At 41.2% G+C, this 15,109-nt stretch overlaps 1 protein-coding gene across 6 annotated transcripts in view; it reads right to left on the bottom strand.

The window, feature by feature from the left end:
- The window catches only part of SCAPER (S-phase cyclin A associated protein in the ER), a 552,134-nt gene that overhangs the window by 33,043 nt on the left and 503,982 nt on the right, over positions 1-15,109 (bottom strand). For all 6 annotated transcript variants that reach the window (XM_038010211.2, XM_038010215.2, XM_038010212.2 and 3 more), the window contains one exon: positions 544-781. In XM_038010211.2, the coding sequence (XP_037866139.1) occupies positions 544-781 (238 nt within the window). The remainder of the gene's footprint in view (positions 1-543; positions 782-15,109) is intronic.

Consider the following 15,109-nt stretch of genomic DNA (forward strand, 5'->3'; position numbering starts at 1 on the left):
AGCTAGTTATATACTTTACGTTGGACACAAAATCAGCTAAACCATCCATAGAAAGTCATATCAGTCAAAGAATTTATCTAATTTTGGTTCTATTTACATAAGAAACCATTACTTTCCTTAATATTTAAAAGTTGATGAGATGATAATGTCCTGATCTAAAGAATTCCGGACAAAAGGTTTATAAATAGCAGCATGGCAAAGGATGAACATAGGCTTTGGGGTGGGAGAGTCACAGTTACTTGTCCTGCTTCACAAACATGTAACCGTGGGCAAATTACTTAACTGTCAGCTTCTCTATCTGTAAAATGGGTATAACAATACTTTGTATGGTAGCTATGAGAATAAATGAGAATGCTAGATGTTATAGAGCATCTAATACAGTTCCCAGAAAATAGTAGCTTAATAAATTATAATATATATTATAATTCCATTTATTGTAGTTTATTCCTCATACCCCAATTCAGGAGAAGAACCTGACATCCTATCTACACGAAAATATTAACTCTCGATTGGTTAACATTGATATAAACCAATACTTGGTACCTGAAAAGCAGGCAGATGAAGAGCTGCAAAGCTGTTGAAGAAACGTAAACTCTGAATGGCTACTTGGATGGTATTTTGGGTGTAATTCTCCTTGGGACTGGCAGTGCTAGGGTCCAAGATGGTGCCATGGAAGAGGACACAGTAGAGCATATGAAGAACTCCAGCCAGGTCGGTTGCCTGAAGAGCAGCTGTCAGCCCTGTGGGATCCTGGCGATTATTGTCAAATATGCTGTATGACCTGACAAAGAAACATTCAATTCTTTGAGAAAAACTACTTAAAGGATGTTAGCAATTTGTATAGGTTAAATGAAACAAGACAATCAGACCATTAAAAACAAACCATCTGAGTTGTGTAATATGGTGACAAAGAACTTCAAGGAATAAATCCCTCCCCACCAACCGCACTGTGGCTTTCTTTTTCTTCTGGAAGACCAGCCTGCTGCAGCAGTGTCAACTGAGCACTCTGCAGCCAGTGCTGAGGCTGCCAACCACCCTTCCCACACTTTGTAGCCTCACTTTGTTTAGTATCCTGGGTCTGGGCAAAGTGGACAGTCTGTGAAAGCTTTTGGGACTCAGAGGCCAAAAACACACTCCTAGTTTCCTTTCTGGATAAAGGCACTCTTCTTAGGGGAGGCAGCTATTAGGAAAGCATGAGGCCTCAAAAACCCAGTAATGTGTTGGTATACTGTGATAGGGAGATTCTTCAGCTGCTTCTGAAGCCCCTTTTCCAACATTGAGGAGTACAGGCGGGACAGGTTGTAGAAGCCACAACTCCAAGAACAAGCAAGTACTGGATTAGGTCTACACAAATCAGATGAAGTCAGCTTAGCTACCATGGCAGGTAATGTTACAGAAGAGCAAGAAGAGACAATGGCAGTGGCAAATGAATTCCTAAAATCAATAGTAAAGCAGCAGGGGTATGCTAAATCTATCTCATCCTTGAACTAAGGTATTTTATTATTATTATTTTTTGTTGTTGAGATGGAGTCTCGCTCTGTTGCCCAGGCTAGAGTGCAGTGGTGTGATCTCGGCTCACTACAAGCTCCGCCTCCCAGGTTCACGCCATCCTCCTGTCTCAGCCTCCCGAGCAGCTGGGACTACAGGCGCCCGCCACCACGCCCAGCTAATTTTTGCATTTTTAGTAAAGACGGGGTTTCACTGTGTTAGCCAGGATGGTCTCGATCTCCTGACCCCATGATCCGCCCACCTAGGCCTCCCAAAGTGCTGGGATTACAGGGGTGAGCCACTGAGCCTGGCGGAACTAAGGTATTTTTTATTTTGCTTTTTCTTTTATTTATTTTTTAAAAATTTCCCTTCTTTTCACAGGTGTTAAAAAAAAAGTAGAACCACTCAATGTGAGGGTTGAACCCACTGACTCTGGGATTAAGAGTCCCATGCTCTACCAACTGAGCTAGTCAAGCAATTCTGAACTAAGGTATATGTGAAGCATCTAGTGACTAAGAGCAGGCAGTTATAGTAAACATGGCTGCCAAGCACTCACCCTTTTAAACAAAAACTGTACAAAGATTTCTAAGGAATCACCTCTCCTTAACTCATAGCCAATATACTTCACATAAATCTCCCTCCCTATTTACTCTGGCCTACGGTTAAGCCACACATTTCTCTGGCTGTTGAGCATTACTCAGGGATGGCACATGCCACAATCAGAGCTAATGGGATAGAGGGAGATACTTTTGCTGAGACGCTTGGGAAGAAGTCATCACTTTTTCCTCTACTGGGTTTGAATCTGAGATGTAAGGTCTGTAGTTGCTATAGCCACTTGTAACCACTGCACAAAACCGCAGGTCTCTTAGTGCTCTTTCTTCATGACACTGATTTTTCTCAGGAAGGCAAGTTACAAGTTTCTACTCAATGTCTTCCTTTAATGTGGCACGATCTACACAATACTGAGCAGGAGTGCTTTTATGTTTCTGGCATGGCATACTACCTTTCCCTACTTTTTAACACTATGACTTAGTGCTAAAAATCTGGGTTAGTGTATGTACAGGTATGTGTGTGTGTGTGTGCGCGCGCGTATACATATATACATGTATATACACACACACATACATATATACACACATATATAGGTTGTCATTTGTCATTCCTTTCAGCTGGATGGGAGGTAGTCCTTGAAGAACTATGCTTACTTCATCATCTTTCCCAGAAGCACTCAAGAGGTGTCACTAATTAAACAAGAATTGAGAGGTGCTGACTGGCAAATTTCTAGTATCTTTAGTTTTCTCAATTCATAACTTAGTTTTTCCAAAGGGATCATTTTATTCATTTTGCTAGTTGCATCAAAGCAGTTGTATTCATAACCACGGTACATGTTTATTTCTTGAATGTGCACTATTTCTAATATTTCTAAGAATACAGCCAAGTGGCATGACATCTTCGTATATGTTGTTCTCTACTCAAGAAAGAAGCTCTCTTATGAAATACTGTCATCTCATTTATATGGCAGGATCTGCCAAGTACATTCATATGTGTCATCTTATCTCATTCTTACTGGGTTTTCATAGTTGGTAGAGAAGTTATTCGTCCTCTCATTGTACACATGAGGCAAGTGAGATCTAGAGAAATAAGGTGAAGTGTTTTAGGTCATACAAATTTTTAGTGGCAAAAGCAGGAATATCACCCAGGGCTTTTGACTGTTTAGGGTCAGTGCTTTATCCATGGACCAAAACATCCAGGTCAAACAGAGGCTGACCTCCTCTTTCCTCTCGATGCCTTCTTTTAAGTCAAATTTTGTGATTAAGTAAATACTGTTAAGATATACAGAGACTATAACGCAATCTTGTATTGTCGAGGGGAGATATTTTTGTCTCACAGCACTCAATAAAAAGTTTAAGAAATGATATTTATTTGCTTATATGTATATCTGAACTGTTACACAAACTTCTGTTAGCTAATGTCAGCTAACCCTTACTTCCTTCCATTAAAGCCAAAAGAGTTAGGGGTCAGACCCTGACTAGAGACGTGAGGAGAGATTAATGTGTCTGAGTTTATTATAAAGGTTCCAAAAAGGGGCCTGTGTTTGTTTAACACTGATTGCCTTTTAGAACCAGTGACAAGTCAGAAGATATTTCTCCCTAAAGTTGATTTCTAATAGGCTTTCAGAACCTTGAGGATGAGTGACATCATTGCTGGTGACAACAGTTTTAATGCTCTGTGATTCAGAATGGTGACTTCCCCTTTACTCTTGTGTTGCTTTTAAACTAATTATCAGCATATTCTAATACAGATATTCAGGAATATAGCTTTGTCATTTAAAACATTTTATAATACTTAGTCTTTCTGAGCATTTATTAAGTGACAAGAATTCACTGCTATTTCCTCTTCCAAAGAATACATACAAAAAATCTTAAAAAAAAAAAAAAAAAAGTGAAGGTTATCAGAACATATTCTCTCCTGCACCATTATTTAGGAAAACACTAATCTGATGGATTATAAAGCAATACATCCCAGTCTTTTGCAGATATTATCCTAATGAAATAAAAATGGTAATTGAGGAAAATCTGCTAAATAAGCATTTAAGAACTTAGATGTGGAAATGGTTCAAAACGCATAAAATAGTGCTTCATGGAAAAGACCATTCATGTTGAAGAGTCCACAGGATATATGGGGGCAAGGGGAGGGTTTGACTGTCCCATTTGGCTTCCACAGGACTAATGTAGACCTGAAGGGACCGTAGAGAATGTTTACTTTTGATTTAGCTTGAAGTACAGATAATTTGTCCATGAGCAGGCCACTGGCTTCTGTTGGTCTTAACTGTCAGTTATAATCACTTTAAGCCTAAATGTTTATAAGAAAAAAGTAAAAGGCCTTATTCATATCAGGCATGGGTCACGAAGTTTTCTTTAACAAATACATAGAAGATGTGAAAAATAAGATCTGAAATTTTGCATAGTACATTCTGAGATCTTTGTAATTTTACCAGATTTTAAGGTGTTTTTGTTAGGTCTTCAGGACTAGAGATCTTAGTGAGACATTCATTTCTATTCATCAAAAGCTAGATTCAATTAGGAAAAAGTAAAATTAGTTTTTCATTAATACTGCACAATGCCTGAAAACCCTACTTTACCTTAAAGGAGAGTACAGCTGGGCAAAAACAGCATGATTTGTGTGGGCATGAAGTGCCGTCCATTCCATCTTCATAAACCACTTATATACCGGGCCTTAGTTGGCCTAAAAAAGCAGCTGTGACAGTTCCAGACTCTATAATCCCTTTTCTTCTATTTGTTTGCCCTTATTTCCATGGTCCCCAGATTTCCAGCTTGGTAACATTCACTCTGATCTTCAGTGCAGGTGATCTTCTAGATTGTTCTCTTAGCTTCTTGGATTTTGGCTTTGTTCTGGAATCCCTGAGGGATTTTGTGAGAACATCCCATTTTAGCCCTTAAACCCATAGACCTGCACTCAAAGATCTGCAGAGTGTTGGAGTGGGTGAGACTAAGTCATTGTCTCCCCCAATGATGGATGAGAACTTTACTGTTCAAGGAGAAGTAAATTATTTCTCAGCAGTATCCCAGTTTTTGGATATTATGTCCTGGGATATTCTGAGAAAGCCAAACCGTATCCAGTGACAACATCATTCATCAGGGTTTAAGGTGAGCACAAACAGGCATGATATTCTGTCAGGTATTCTGTCTAAAAAACCAAAGTACCTGTGCTCCAGGAACTCTGAGCACCTGCGATGGGCAAGGTTAAGGAAGATCAAGCCCCTGTTCTAGAGGCGTTACAGTCTAACAAGGGCAGGTGGGTGTATCAGTTTCCTATTGCTGCTGGAATAATTACCACAAGGTAGTGGCTCAAAACAATAAAAAATGAATATTTTACAGTTCTGAAGGCCAGAAATTCAAAACAGATCTCACTAGGCTAAAATCAAGTTGTCACAAGAGCTGTGTTCCTTTTGGAGGCTCCAGGGGAGAATCCATTGCCTTGCCTTTTCCACCTTCTAGAATATGCCTCAATTCCTTGGCTTATGGCCCCTTATTGCAGCTTCAAAGCCAGCAACAGAGTATCTTCAAATCTCTTTCTAACGCTGACTTTCTTGCCTCCCGTCTTTATTTATAAGGACCCTTGTGATTACATTGGGCCCCCCTGAATTAGCCAGGATAATCTCACCATCTAAAGATCCTTAACTTAATCGTATCTGCAAGATCCCTTAAGCCAAGCAAAGTAATATTCACAGGTTCTGGAGATTCAAATATAGATACTGTTGTAGGAACTTTATTATGCCTACTCCAGAGAACCTAGTCAATCATGATTCATTCATTCAACAAATATTCACTGATGGCCAACTATGTAGCAAGCCCTGTTCTAGGAACTAGAGTTCAGCAATACAATCTATGACCTTTTTCTCATAAAGCTTACATTTTAGTGCAGGAAGATATAAACGAACAAATATACAATATGTAATGTATGGTGTGATACAGGAGCAAGGGACATGGCTAGGAAATGAAGAAGTAGGAATGTGTGTGAAGCTACTTTACATAGGGTGGTTGGGGAAGCCATTTCTAAGGCATTATTTAAGCAAAATTCTATAGAAAGTGAGGAAGAAAGCCATGTGGACACCTGGGGGAAGGGTGTTTCAGGTAAAAGAGCAGAAAATCCCAAGGCTTGGAGCCAGAAGTGTGCATGACATGTTCAAGAAACAGCAAGAAGGCCAGTGTGGCTAAAGCGAGTTGAGTACCGGGAAGAGTAATAGGAAATGAGGTCAGAGAGGAAGCAGAGAAGATCAAGTAGGGTCTTGGAAACCATTATAAAACTTTTGGCCCGGCGTGGTGGCTCAAAGCCTGTAATCCCAGCCCTTTGGGAGGCCGAGACGGGCAGATCACGACGTCAGGAGATCGAGACCATCCTGGCTAACACGGTGAAACCCCGTCTCTACTAAAAAATACAAAAAAACTAGCTGGGCGAGGTGGCGGGCGCCTGTAGTCCCGGCTACTCGGGAGGCTGAGGCAGGAGAATGGCGTACACCCAGGAGATGGAGCTTGCAGTGAGCTGAGATCCAGCCACTGCACTCCAGCCTGGGCGACAGAGCGAGACTCCGTCTCAAAAAAAAAAAAAAAAAACTAAAAAAAACTTTTACTGAGTGATATAGGAAGCCACTGTAAGGTTTTGAGCACAGAAGTTATGTACTCTGACTTCATTTGAACAATGAGCACTGCATCTACTGGGTTGAAAACTCTTTAGAAGAGCCAAGGTAGAAGCAGGAAGACCAATTAGGAGACTGCTTTAATCATCCAAGTGAGAGATAATGGTGTATGAATCGGGATGGTAACCATGGATGTGGGAAGTGGTTGGATTCTGAAAATATTCAGAAGGGCAAGTCAACACATTTCCTGATAAACTGGATGTGGGTGTGAGAAAGAGGAGTAAAAAATGGCTCAATGCTTTTTGGCCTGAGTAACTGGAAGACTGTGGTTGCCATTCATAGAAATGGGGAAGAAAGTGAAGAGAGGATGTCTCAGAAGGAAAACCAGGAATTCAGTTTTGAACGGGTTAAATGTGAGATGCCTATTATACATCACAGTGGAGACACTGGATTGGAAGTTGTGTGAAATAAGCTTCCCAAGAATAGGGATTTTTGTCTCTTTTGTTTCACAGATATATCCCCAGGGCTTAGAACAGTCTCACATACAGTAGCTATTCAATACATATATGTTGAACGGCTGAATAAATACACAAGCCCAAATTCAGAGGAGGAGTCTGGGCTTGAGATATTTGGAAACCATCAACATAGAGATGGTATTTAAAACTAGAAACTCATTCTAGTGAGTCTAGAGTCTGAGGATTGATCCTTGGGATACCCCAAAGTTTAGAACCACGAGAGATGAAAAGAAACCAGCAAAAGAAACTAAAAAATAGTCACCAGTAGGGTGAGAAGAAAACCAGGACAGTATGGTGCCCTAGAAGCAAAGTGAAGATAGCTTCAAGGAGGAGAAAGTAATCACAAGGTTTACCTACAAATAAACGTGAGGACTAAAAACAGGAGGAAATATATACAAATGACTTAAGTCTTAATTTTAGATTATAAAAACTAATTCCACATGCTTAAGATGGGAAGAGGGTAAGTAATAGGGAATGGAATACAGCTTGTCAACAATAAGTGAGAAAAAAGACTTAGCAAATTAGGTGCCTAGCAGTTCAAATGAGAAAACAGCACTGCTTGATTAACAAAGAATGTAAGTCAATTTTGACTAACAGGAGTACAATGTACACAACAAGGAAGGTTTAGTCCTGCTCCAGTGCACTATATGACTATTCTGGAAGTGCTGTGTCCAGCACTGGGTGCAGCTCTAATTCAGGACACAGAAATATGAAAGTTCCCAAGTAAAGCAATCTGTGTGGTAAAAGTATCTGGAAATAATGTCACACAAGGAATATTTGAAGGAATTGAGAAGTTTAGCTCAGACCTGAAGGACACAAAGGCTATCTTCAAACTGAAGAAGTATTTATTTATGAACCCAGGGGAGACATGTTACTAGAAAGCATATATGAAATAAATCAATGGAAAATTTTCTAGGGCTAGGTGTGGTGGTACACACCTATAGTCCCAGCTGCTTGGGAGGCTGAGGCAGGAGCATCACTGGAGCCAAGGAGTTCGAGGCTACAGTGAGCTATGATGGCCTCACTGCACTCCAGCCTGGGTAACACAGTGAGATCCTATTTCTGAAAAAAAAAAAAAAAAAAAAAAAAAAAAAAAAAAAAAATTCTAGTAATTAGAACACCCAAAAGTGAAGTGGGTTGTTTGGTGTGGTATGACATTCTTCTTCATCCTGAAAGAGGTACCTGGAAGGTCACACCACTGTAGTAGCAGAGGGCACTCAAGACTCAGCTGGACATGAGCCTAGATGATGTCTAAGATTCTGTTCAATTCTGGGATGTTACAACGGATATAAATCTACTTTGAAAATTATAGTGAGTCGGCTGGGCGTGGTGGCTCACATCTGTAATCCCAGCACATTGGGAGGCTGAGGCAAGTGGATCACAAAGTCAGGAGATTGACACCATTGTGGCCAACATGGTGAAACCCTGTCTCTACTAAAAATACAAAAAAATTAGGTGGGTGTGGTGGCACACACCTGTAATCCCAGCTAGTCGGGAGGCTGAGGCAGGAGAATGACTTGAACCCGGGAGGCGGAGGTTGCAGTGAGCTGAGATCACACCACTGCACTCTAGCCTGGCGACACAGTGAGACTATCTCTCAAAAAAAAAAAAAAATTACGGCCAGTCTCTCTCTCACACAGACGCACACACATACAGCACACCCTCCCTCTCTAACCTTTTATGTTATATATACAGTAGATGTAGACAATAGCTTTTTTAATGCAAATCTAATTTGGAGCTCTGTTGAAGAAAATGGGGATGACTTAATGGAGAGCTGAGGGCAAGAGAAAAGTCAAGACGGAATGTATGTATATGTAAGCACTCCAAGACAGTCAGGACATTTGGTTAGAGAACAGCAAAAATAGGCCGGGGGTAGTGGCTTACGCCTGTAATCCCAGAACTTTGGGAGTCTGAGGTGGGTGGATCATATGAGGTCAGGAGTTCAAGACCAGCCTGGCCAACACGGTGAAACCCTGTCTCTACTAAAAATACAAAAATTAACCAGGCATGGTGGCATATGCCTGTAATCCCAGCTACTAGGGAGGCTGAGGCAGGAGAATGTCTTGAACCCAGGAGGTGGAGGTTGCAGTGAGCTGAGATTGCATCACTGCACTCTGGCCTGGGGAACAGGGTGAGACTCCGTCTCAAAAAAAAAAAAAAAAAAAAAAAAAAAAGAAAAAGAACAGTAAAAACATAGGGACAATTAACTAAAAAGTGAGAACATTAGGTAGGATGGGCTCAGATACCTGGGATAATTTCCAGTTACCTGATTATGAGTTTCAGGCAAACTCAAAGAGGAACCCCCCTTTTTTTTTTTAAAAGGCAGGGTCTTGCTCTGTTGCCCAGGCTGCAGTGTGGTGGCACAATTGTAGCTCACTGTAACCTTGAACTCGTAGGCTCAAGCAGTCCTCTCATCTCAGCCTCCCAAGTAGCTGGGACTACAGGCATGTGTTATTACACTTGGTTTTTTAATTTTTTGTAAGATGAGGTCTTGCTATGTTGCCCAGGGTGGACTCAAACTCCTAGCCTCAAGTGATCCTCCCACCTCACCTCTCAAAGTGTTGGGATTGCAGCCGTGAGCTACTGTGCCTGGCTAAAGAGGAACTCTTGAGAAGGGAACCTTCCTGAGAGGAGAAGTGATAGATGATGAAAATGGTATGGACAGTCTTGCTGTTTGGGATCAACAACCTGGAAGAGGCTGAAGAAAGAGCAAGACCAGAGGGCACCAATAGGAATGGAAGGTAAAGGACAAGGCCACTAAGAAGAAGAAACTGGACCCTGGCAAAGGTCTGAATGGAGACACAACAAAGTGGAAGAGTAAAGAGGCGACAGGCTCAGGACAATCTTAGGAAAACTAAAGGTGAATGGATGAAGGCGCAGGGAGGAGCCTATGAGGTTAGAAGACAGGCAGCTCTGGATGACTGACAAGATATGCTCCTAGATCTTGGAACTGCAGGCTAGGGCTACTGTCCAGTACTGCCTCTCAGATGGGACACTTTTGACCTCTCTAGCTTCAGTTTTCTCATACTATAAACAGCAGAGGACCCTGTGCTGACACACTGGTTTGGCTAGTTGATACTTTGGGCCTCTCTTATTTTTACAATTTGGAAGTTGGGTTGAAGGAACTCTGCCAGAGGCTATGTTGTGTTGCCACGTAAATGTAATTGCTTCTGCTGGGAGAGTAACTGGGAGGAAAAAACTGTCATATCAGGTGCTGCATTATGATTCCAGTATCCTACTAAATGATCTTTCTGGCTACTTTCTTGCCTCTCTAATCCATTCTTCACAGAATAAACAGACACTTTTTACTTTTTAAGCCACTCTCCTGTTTAAAATCCTCCAGTGGCTTCACTTCACACTTAAGAGAAGAATTCAGATTTCTCATCTTTCTGTCCTCACCTCCTGGCCTTTACTTATTTACTTCATCTTCTACCTCTTTCTTTCTGGCTCTTCACATTCCAATACATCACTTTCTCTGTTTCTGGAACATCCCACCTCAGGGTCTTGCCATTCTTCTCAACTAGAATACTCTTTGCTTGGGTCTTTACATGGCTGGCTCTGTCTTAGCTTATATCCCCAGAGAGGCCTTTCCTGACTGCTTCATCTGCAGAAACCCTTGACCAAGACATTCAGCTATATTATCAGGCTTTATTTTCTCATGTCACTAGCTAAAATTATCTTATTTGTATATTGGTTAACTTTTTTTTCCCCATTAGACTGTAAATTTCATAAGAGTGGTGTCTTTTTGACCAATCGATCAAGGTATCTTGACAAGGTCTGGCACATAGCACATACTCAGTAAATAGGTATGAGTAAATATTTGCCAAATAAATGGAAGGAAGAAAGAGAGAACTGATCTTAGCAAGGCATGCCAAAGGAATGAAGGCCTTGGATGCCTATTTCCTAACTCAGAGAAAGAAGAACATGAGATGTGGGCAGTTCTTCTTCTTAAGTATAGAATAGGCCCAGGAAACGGGATTCTGACATAGGCCAATGATTGTTTACTGGTATTTGCTAGCTCTGCCAATGAACAGCTGTTTCTCAAATTCTTATTTTGTTTTGTTTCAGGTGCTATGTGCCTGACAGGGAGCTGCTAGGATATTTAGCTTTTCTTTCTCTAGGTAAATCTTTTAACTCTAGACACAAACCAGGTATATAAGGAAAGAGAAATAATGAACTGCATGTTGACAAATATCAAGTAAGTGGCATAAATAGTATGTTCCATCTCATATTTCAGAGGAAAACATCCCTTTGATGGAATCAAATAGGACTGGATTGGATTCTGGGAGAGAAAGGTCAAAGATGACTAAGGCTTTGGGTCTTAAAATCTATTCAGATTACTGGAATCATGAGCAGAGTAAGGTAGTCAGGAGGGACAGCCAACTTTGGGTGAAAGCCAATGAGCTCAGGATCTAACATATTAAATATAAGTTCCTGGTAGAAATTGCCAGTAGGAATTCCAGGAGGAAATGTCTATCATGGCCTTGTTATGAATAGGGTTTGGGCCTTAACCTTACTTTCTGTGGCTTGATTTACCTTTCCTGCCTATCTCCTTTTCATTTTTAATTTTAAAAAAAAGATGTATATACTTCTATAAGCTATCTCAAGTTTTTGGAACAAAATGGGTTATAATGAATACATGAATATGTAAAAAAACAGCATCTTAGAAATATAAAAAACTAGCCGGGCATGGTGGTGGGCGCCTGTAGTCCCAGCTACTTGGGAGGCTGAGGCAGGAGAATGGCGTGAACCCGGGGGGCGGAGCTTGTAGTGAGCCGAGATCGTGCCACTGCACTCCAGCCTGGGGCACAGAGCAAGACTCCGTCTCAAAAAAAAAAAAAAAAAAAAAAAAAGAGTGACAGATGTTAACCCCCATTTGCTTCTGTCGTGTCCAACCCTGTGAGGGAAGAAGTAACACATTCATTTTTATATGTGAGCAACAGCTTTGAAAACCTAAAGAACCAGGGCTAGGCATGGTGGTTCACGCCTGCAATCCCAACACTTTGGGAGGTTGATGCAGGTAGATCACTTGAGCCCAGGAGTTTGAGACCAGCCTGGGCAACATAGGGAGAGCTCGTCTCTACCAAAAAAAAAAAAAAAAAAAAAAAAAAAAATCAAAGAACTAGTGGAACGCAGCAGTGCATCCCCATAGTCTCAGATACTTGGGCAGCTGAGGTGGGAGGATAGACTGAGCCTGGAGGACTGAGGCTGCAGTGAGCCATGATCACTCTTTTGCATGCTGCCACAGGTCACAGAACTGAGAAAGCTGAAACTGAGCCCACATCTTTCTGACTTCCCAACCTGTGCTCTTCAATATAACATTACACATAGTTTTCCTCTTAAGATCCTGCCTTCTCAACCTCCTAGAGCCAGTGAGAATCTGACTGCAAATGTATCCTGGACACATTCTGTTCCCCTAAACCCTACATGTTGAGGTTATCATCCCTTGTCCCCTGTGAGAATGGTAAGTCAGTAGAGACTGTCCTAAACTTTGGCCCTATGGGCTGGGATCCAGCCAGTTCCCTTTCTGCCTAGCACATAGTAAACACTCAAGGTGAACTGTACCAATGAAGTTGTCATCTTTCTTTCTCTTCAAATCAAGTAGGGCTTTATGTCAGCTGGGATGGATCTTTCAGAAGTCCCTCTATTAGCATTCTGCCATTGTGAGTACAGAGATAGTCCGGAAGTTCCTGCTTCTGTATTCTTCTCATTCTCCAGATCTGAAGGATATGGATAGTCACTCCTCCTTATCAGTCTAGAGGCTGTTTTAACTCCTTTGACAGTGTAAGCAGGACTCTTGAATGCTTGTAGGGAGATAGCCCACATGAAACACTCAGCTCAGGGTATATCAAAGGTGCTCAACAAATGTTACTTCTCTTAGTTCTACTTGCCTAGTCCTGTTACATTCACTTCATTGCCCAACTCCCAATACCAACAAACCTTTTGTCCAAAGACAGTAGCTAATGACAACAAAATATTTAGGAATGGGCTGACAGTATCAAATAAGAGACTGCAGAGAGAATAGAAGACAGCTGTAAACAGGAGACTGGGAACTCATTTATCTTTAGGGTAGGCTGGAAAGTAGCAGGCTATATTTTTCAAGTATAACCAGAGCAACATTTCTGGTCCCCTACGCTCTTCTAGAAACTTCATCCTCCCCAGGAAGAGGCAAAGTCTATTTCTCCTTTCCTTGAAGCTAGATGGGACTTCACGACTGCCTTGGTGAATAGAATCCAGTGCAAGTGATGCTGTGTGATTTCTGGGGCTGAGTCATAAAAGGTGATATGGTTTCCAGCTGCTCTCTCACTGCCAGGATGGTTGTTCTTGGAACACAGCCACTATGCTGTAAGGAAGCCAATTAAGCCTATGCAGAGACCCCACATGGAAAGACCCCCAGCTGACAGCCAGCATCAACTACAGATGTGTGAACAAGCACTCAGATGATTCCAACCACCAGCCTTTATGTCTTCTGAGGCCCCAGACATTGTGGAACAAAGATAACCCATCCTCGCTGTACCTTAAAAGAATTCCTGACTCACAGAATCTGTGAGATTAACAGATGGTTGTTTTACGCCACTATATTTTAGGGTAATTTGTTGCACAGCCATTGTAACCAGAAGAAGAAGAAAAGCAAAGGAATATATGAAGTACAGTGAGACCAGGGGAGTTCAGGAAGAAGAGTAGGTTCATATTAGTCTGCATGTTGCCAAGGAGCAAGTAGGCCTTACACTAATAGGTAGCACTAGGGAAACAGATATTAGCTTGGTATAAGGAGAGATAGTTTAAGCATCAACAACTCAAGCTCCCCTTAGTAAGTAATGAGTTTCCTGTCACTGGAGGTGTTGAACAGAGACCGAGAAGCTTACTGAAAAGATTCAAGCCTGACTGGATGACCAGATAGGGGACTTTTAAGTTTCCTTTCAATCCACAGAACGTGGCAGTAGATTAGATCTGGGGTATCAGGAGGAGATATTAGAGATGATGAGGTTTGGAGCTTGATGCCCAAGAGATTGGTGATACCATACATAAAAAAGAGTGTTTATGGGAGGGTGTTTCAAAACATTCTTCTTTCCATTCCTTTCGTCTCTTACCTGGACAACTGTTAATGCCCCTTCCACTTTCCACCTTCTAATACATTCTTCACACGACACCTGACTAGTGCTCCCAAATAGCAGGTCACTTCCCTGCTCAAAGGCTTTAAAAATTCATTTTATGTTTTTAAAATTTTTGTGGGTACACAGTAGGTGTACATATTTATGGGATACATGAGATATTTTGATACAGGCATGCAATGAGTAATAGTCACATCATGGAAAATGGGGTTATCTGTCCCCTCAAGCATTTATCCTTTGTGTTACAAACTATCCAATTATATTCTTTTAGTTATTTTAAAATGTACAATTAAATTATTACTGACTATAGTAACCCTGTTGTGATATCAAATATGTAGTCTTATTCATTCTAATTCTTTTATTTTTTTGTACCCATTAACCATCCCCAGCTCTCGCCCACCCACCCACTACCCTTCCCAGCCTGTGGTACCCATCCTTCTACTCTCAATCTCAATGAGTTTGTTTTGATTTTTAGATCCCACAAATAAGTGAGAACACTTGATGTTTATCTCTCTGTGCTTAGTTTATTTTACTTAACATGATGACCTCTAATTTCATCCATGTTGTTGCAAATGATAGGATCTCATTCTTTTTTATGGCTGAATAGGACTTCATGGTGTATTATGAGTACATTTTCTATATCCATTCATCTCCTGATGGACACACAGGCTGCTTTCAAATCTTGTCTATTGGGAACAGTGCTGCAACAAACATGGGAGTGTGGATATCTCTTTGATATACTGATTTCCTTTCTTTTGGGTATATACCCAGCAGTGGGATTGCTGGATCGTATGGTAGCTCTATTTTTAGTTTTTGGAGGAATCTCCAAACTGTTC

This window comes from Chlorocebus sabaeus, chromosome 26 (assembly GCF_047675955.1).
Source record: "Chlorocebus sabaeus isolate Y175 chromosome 26, mChlSab1.0.hap1, whole genome shotgun sequence".
Taxonomy (NCBI): Eukaryota; Metazoa; Chordata; class Mammalia; order Primates; family Cercopithecidae; genus Chlorocebus; species Chlorocebus sabaeus.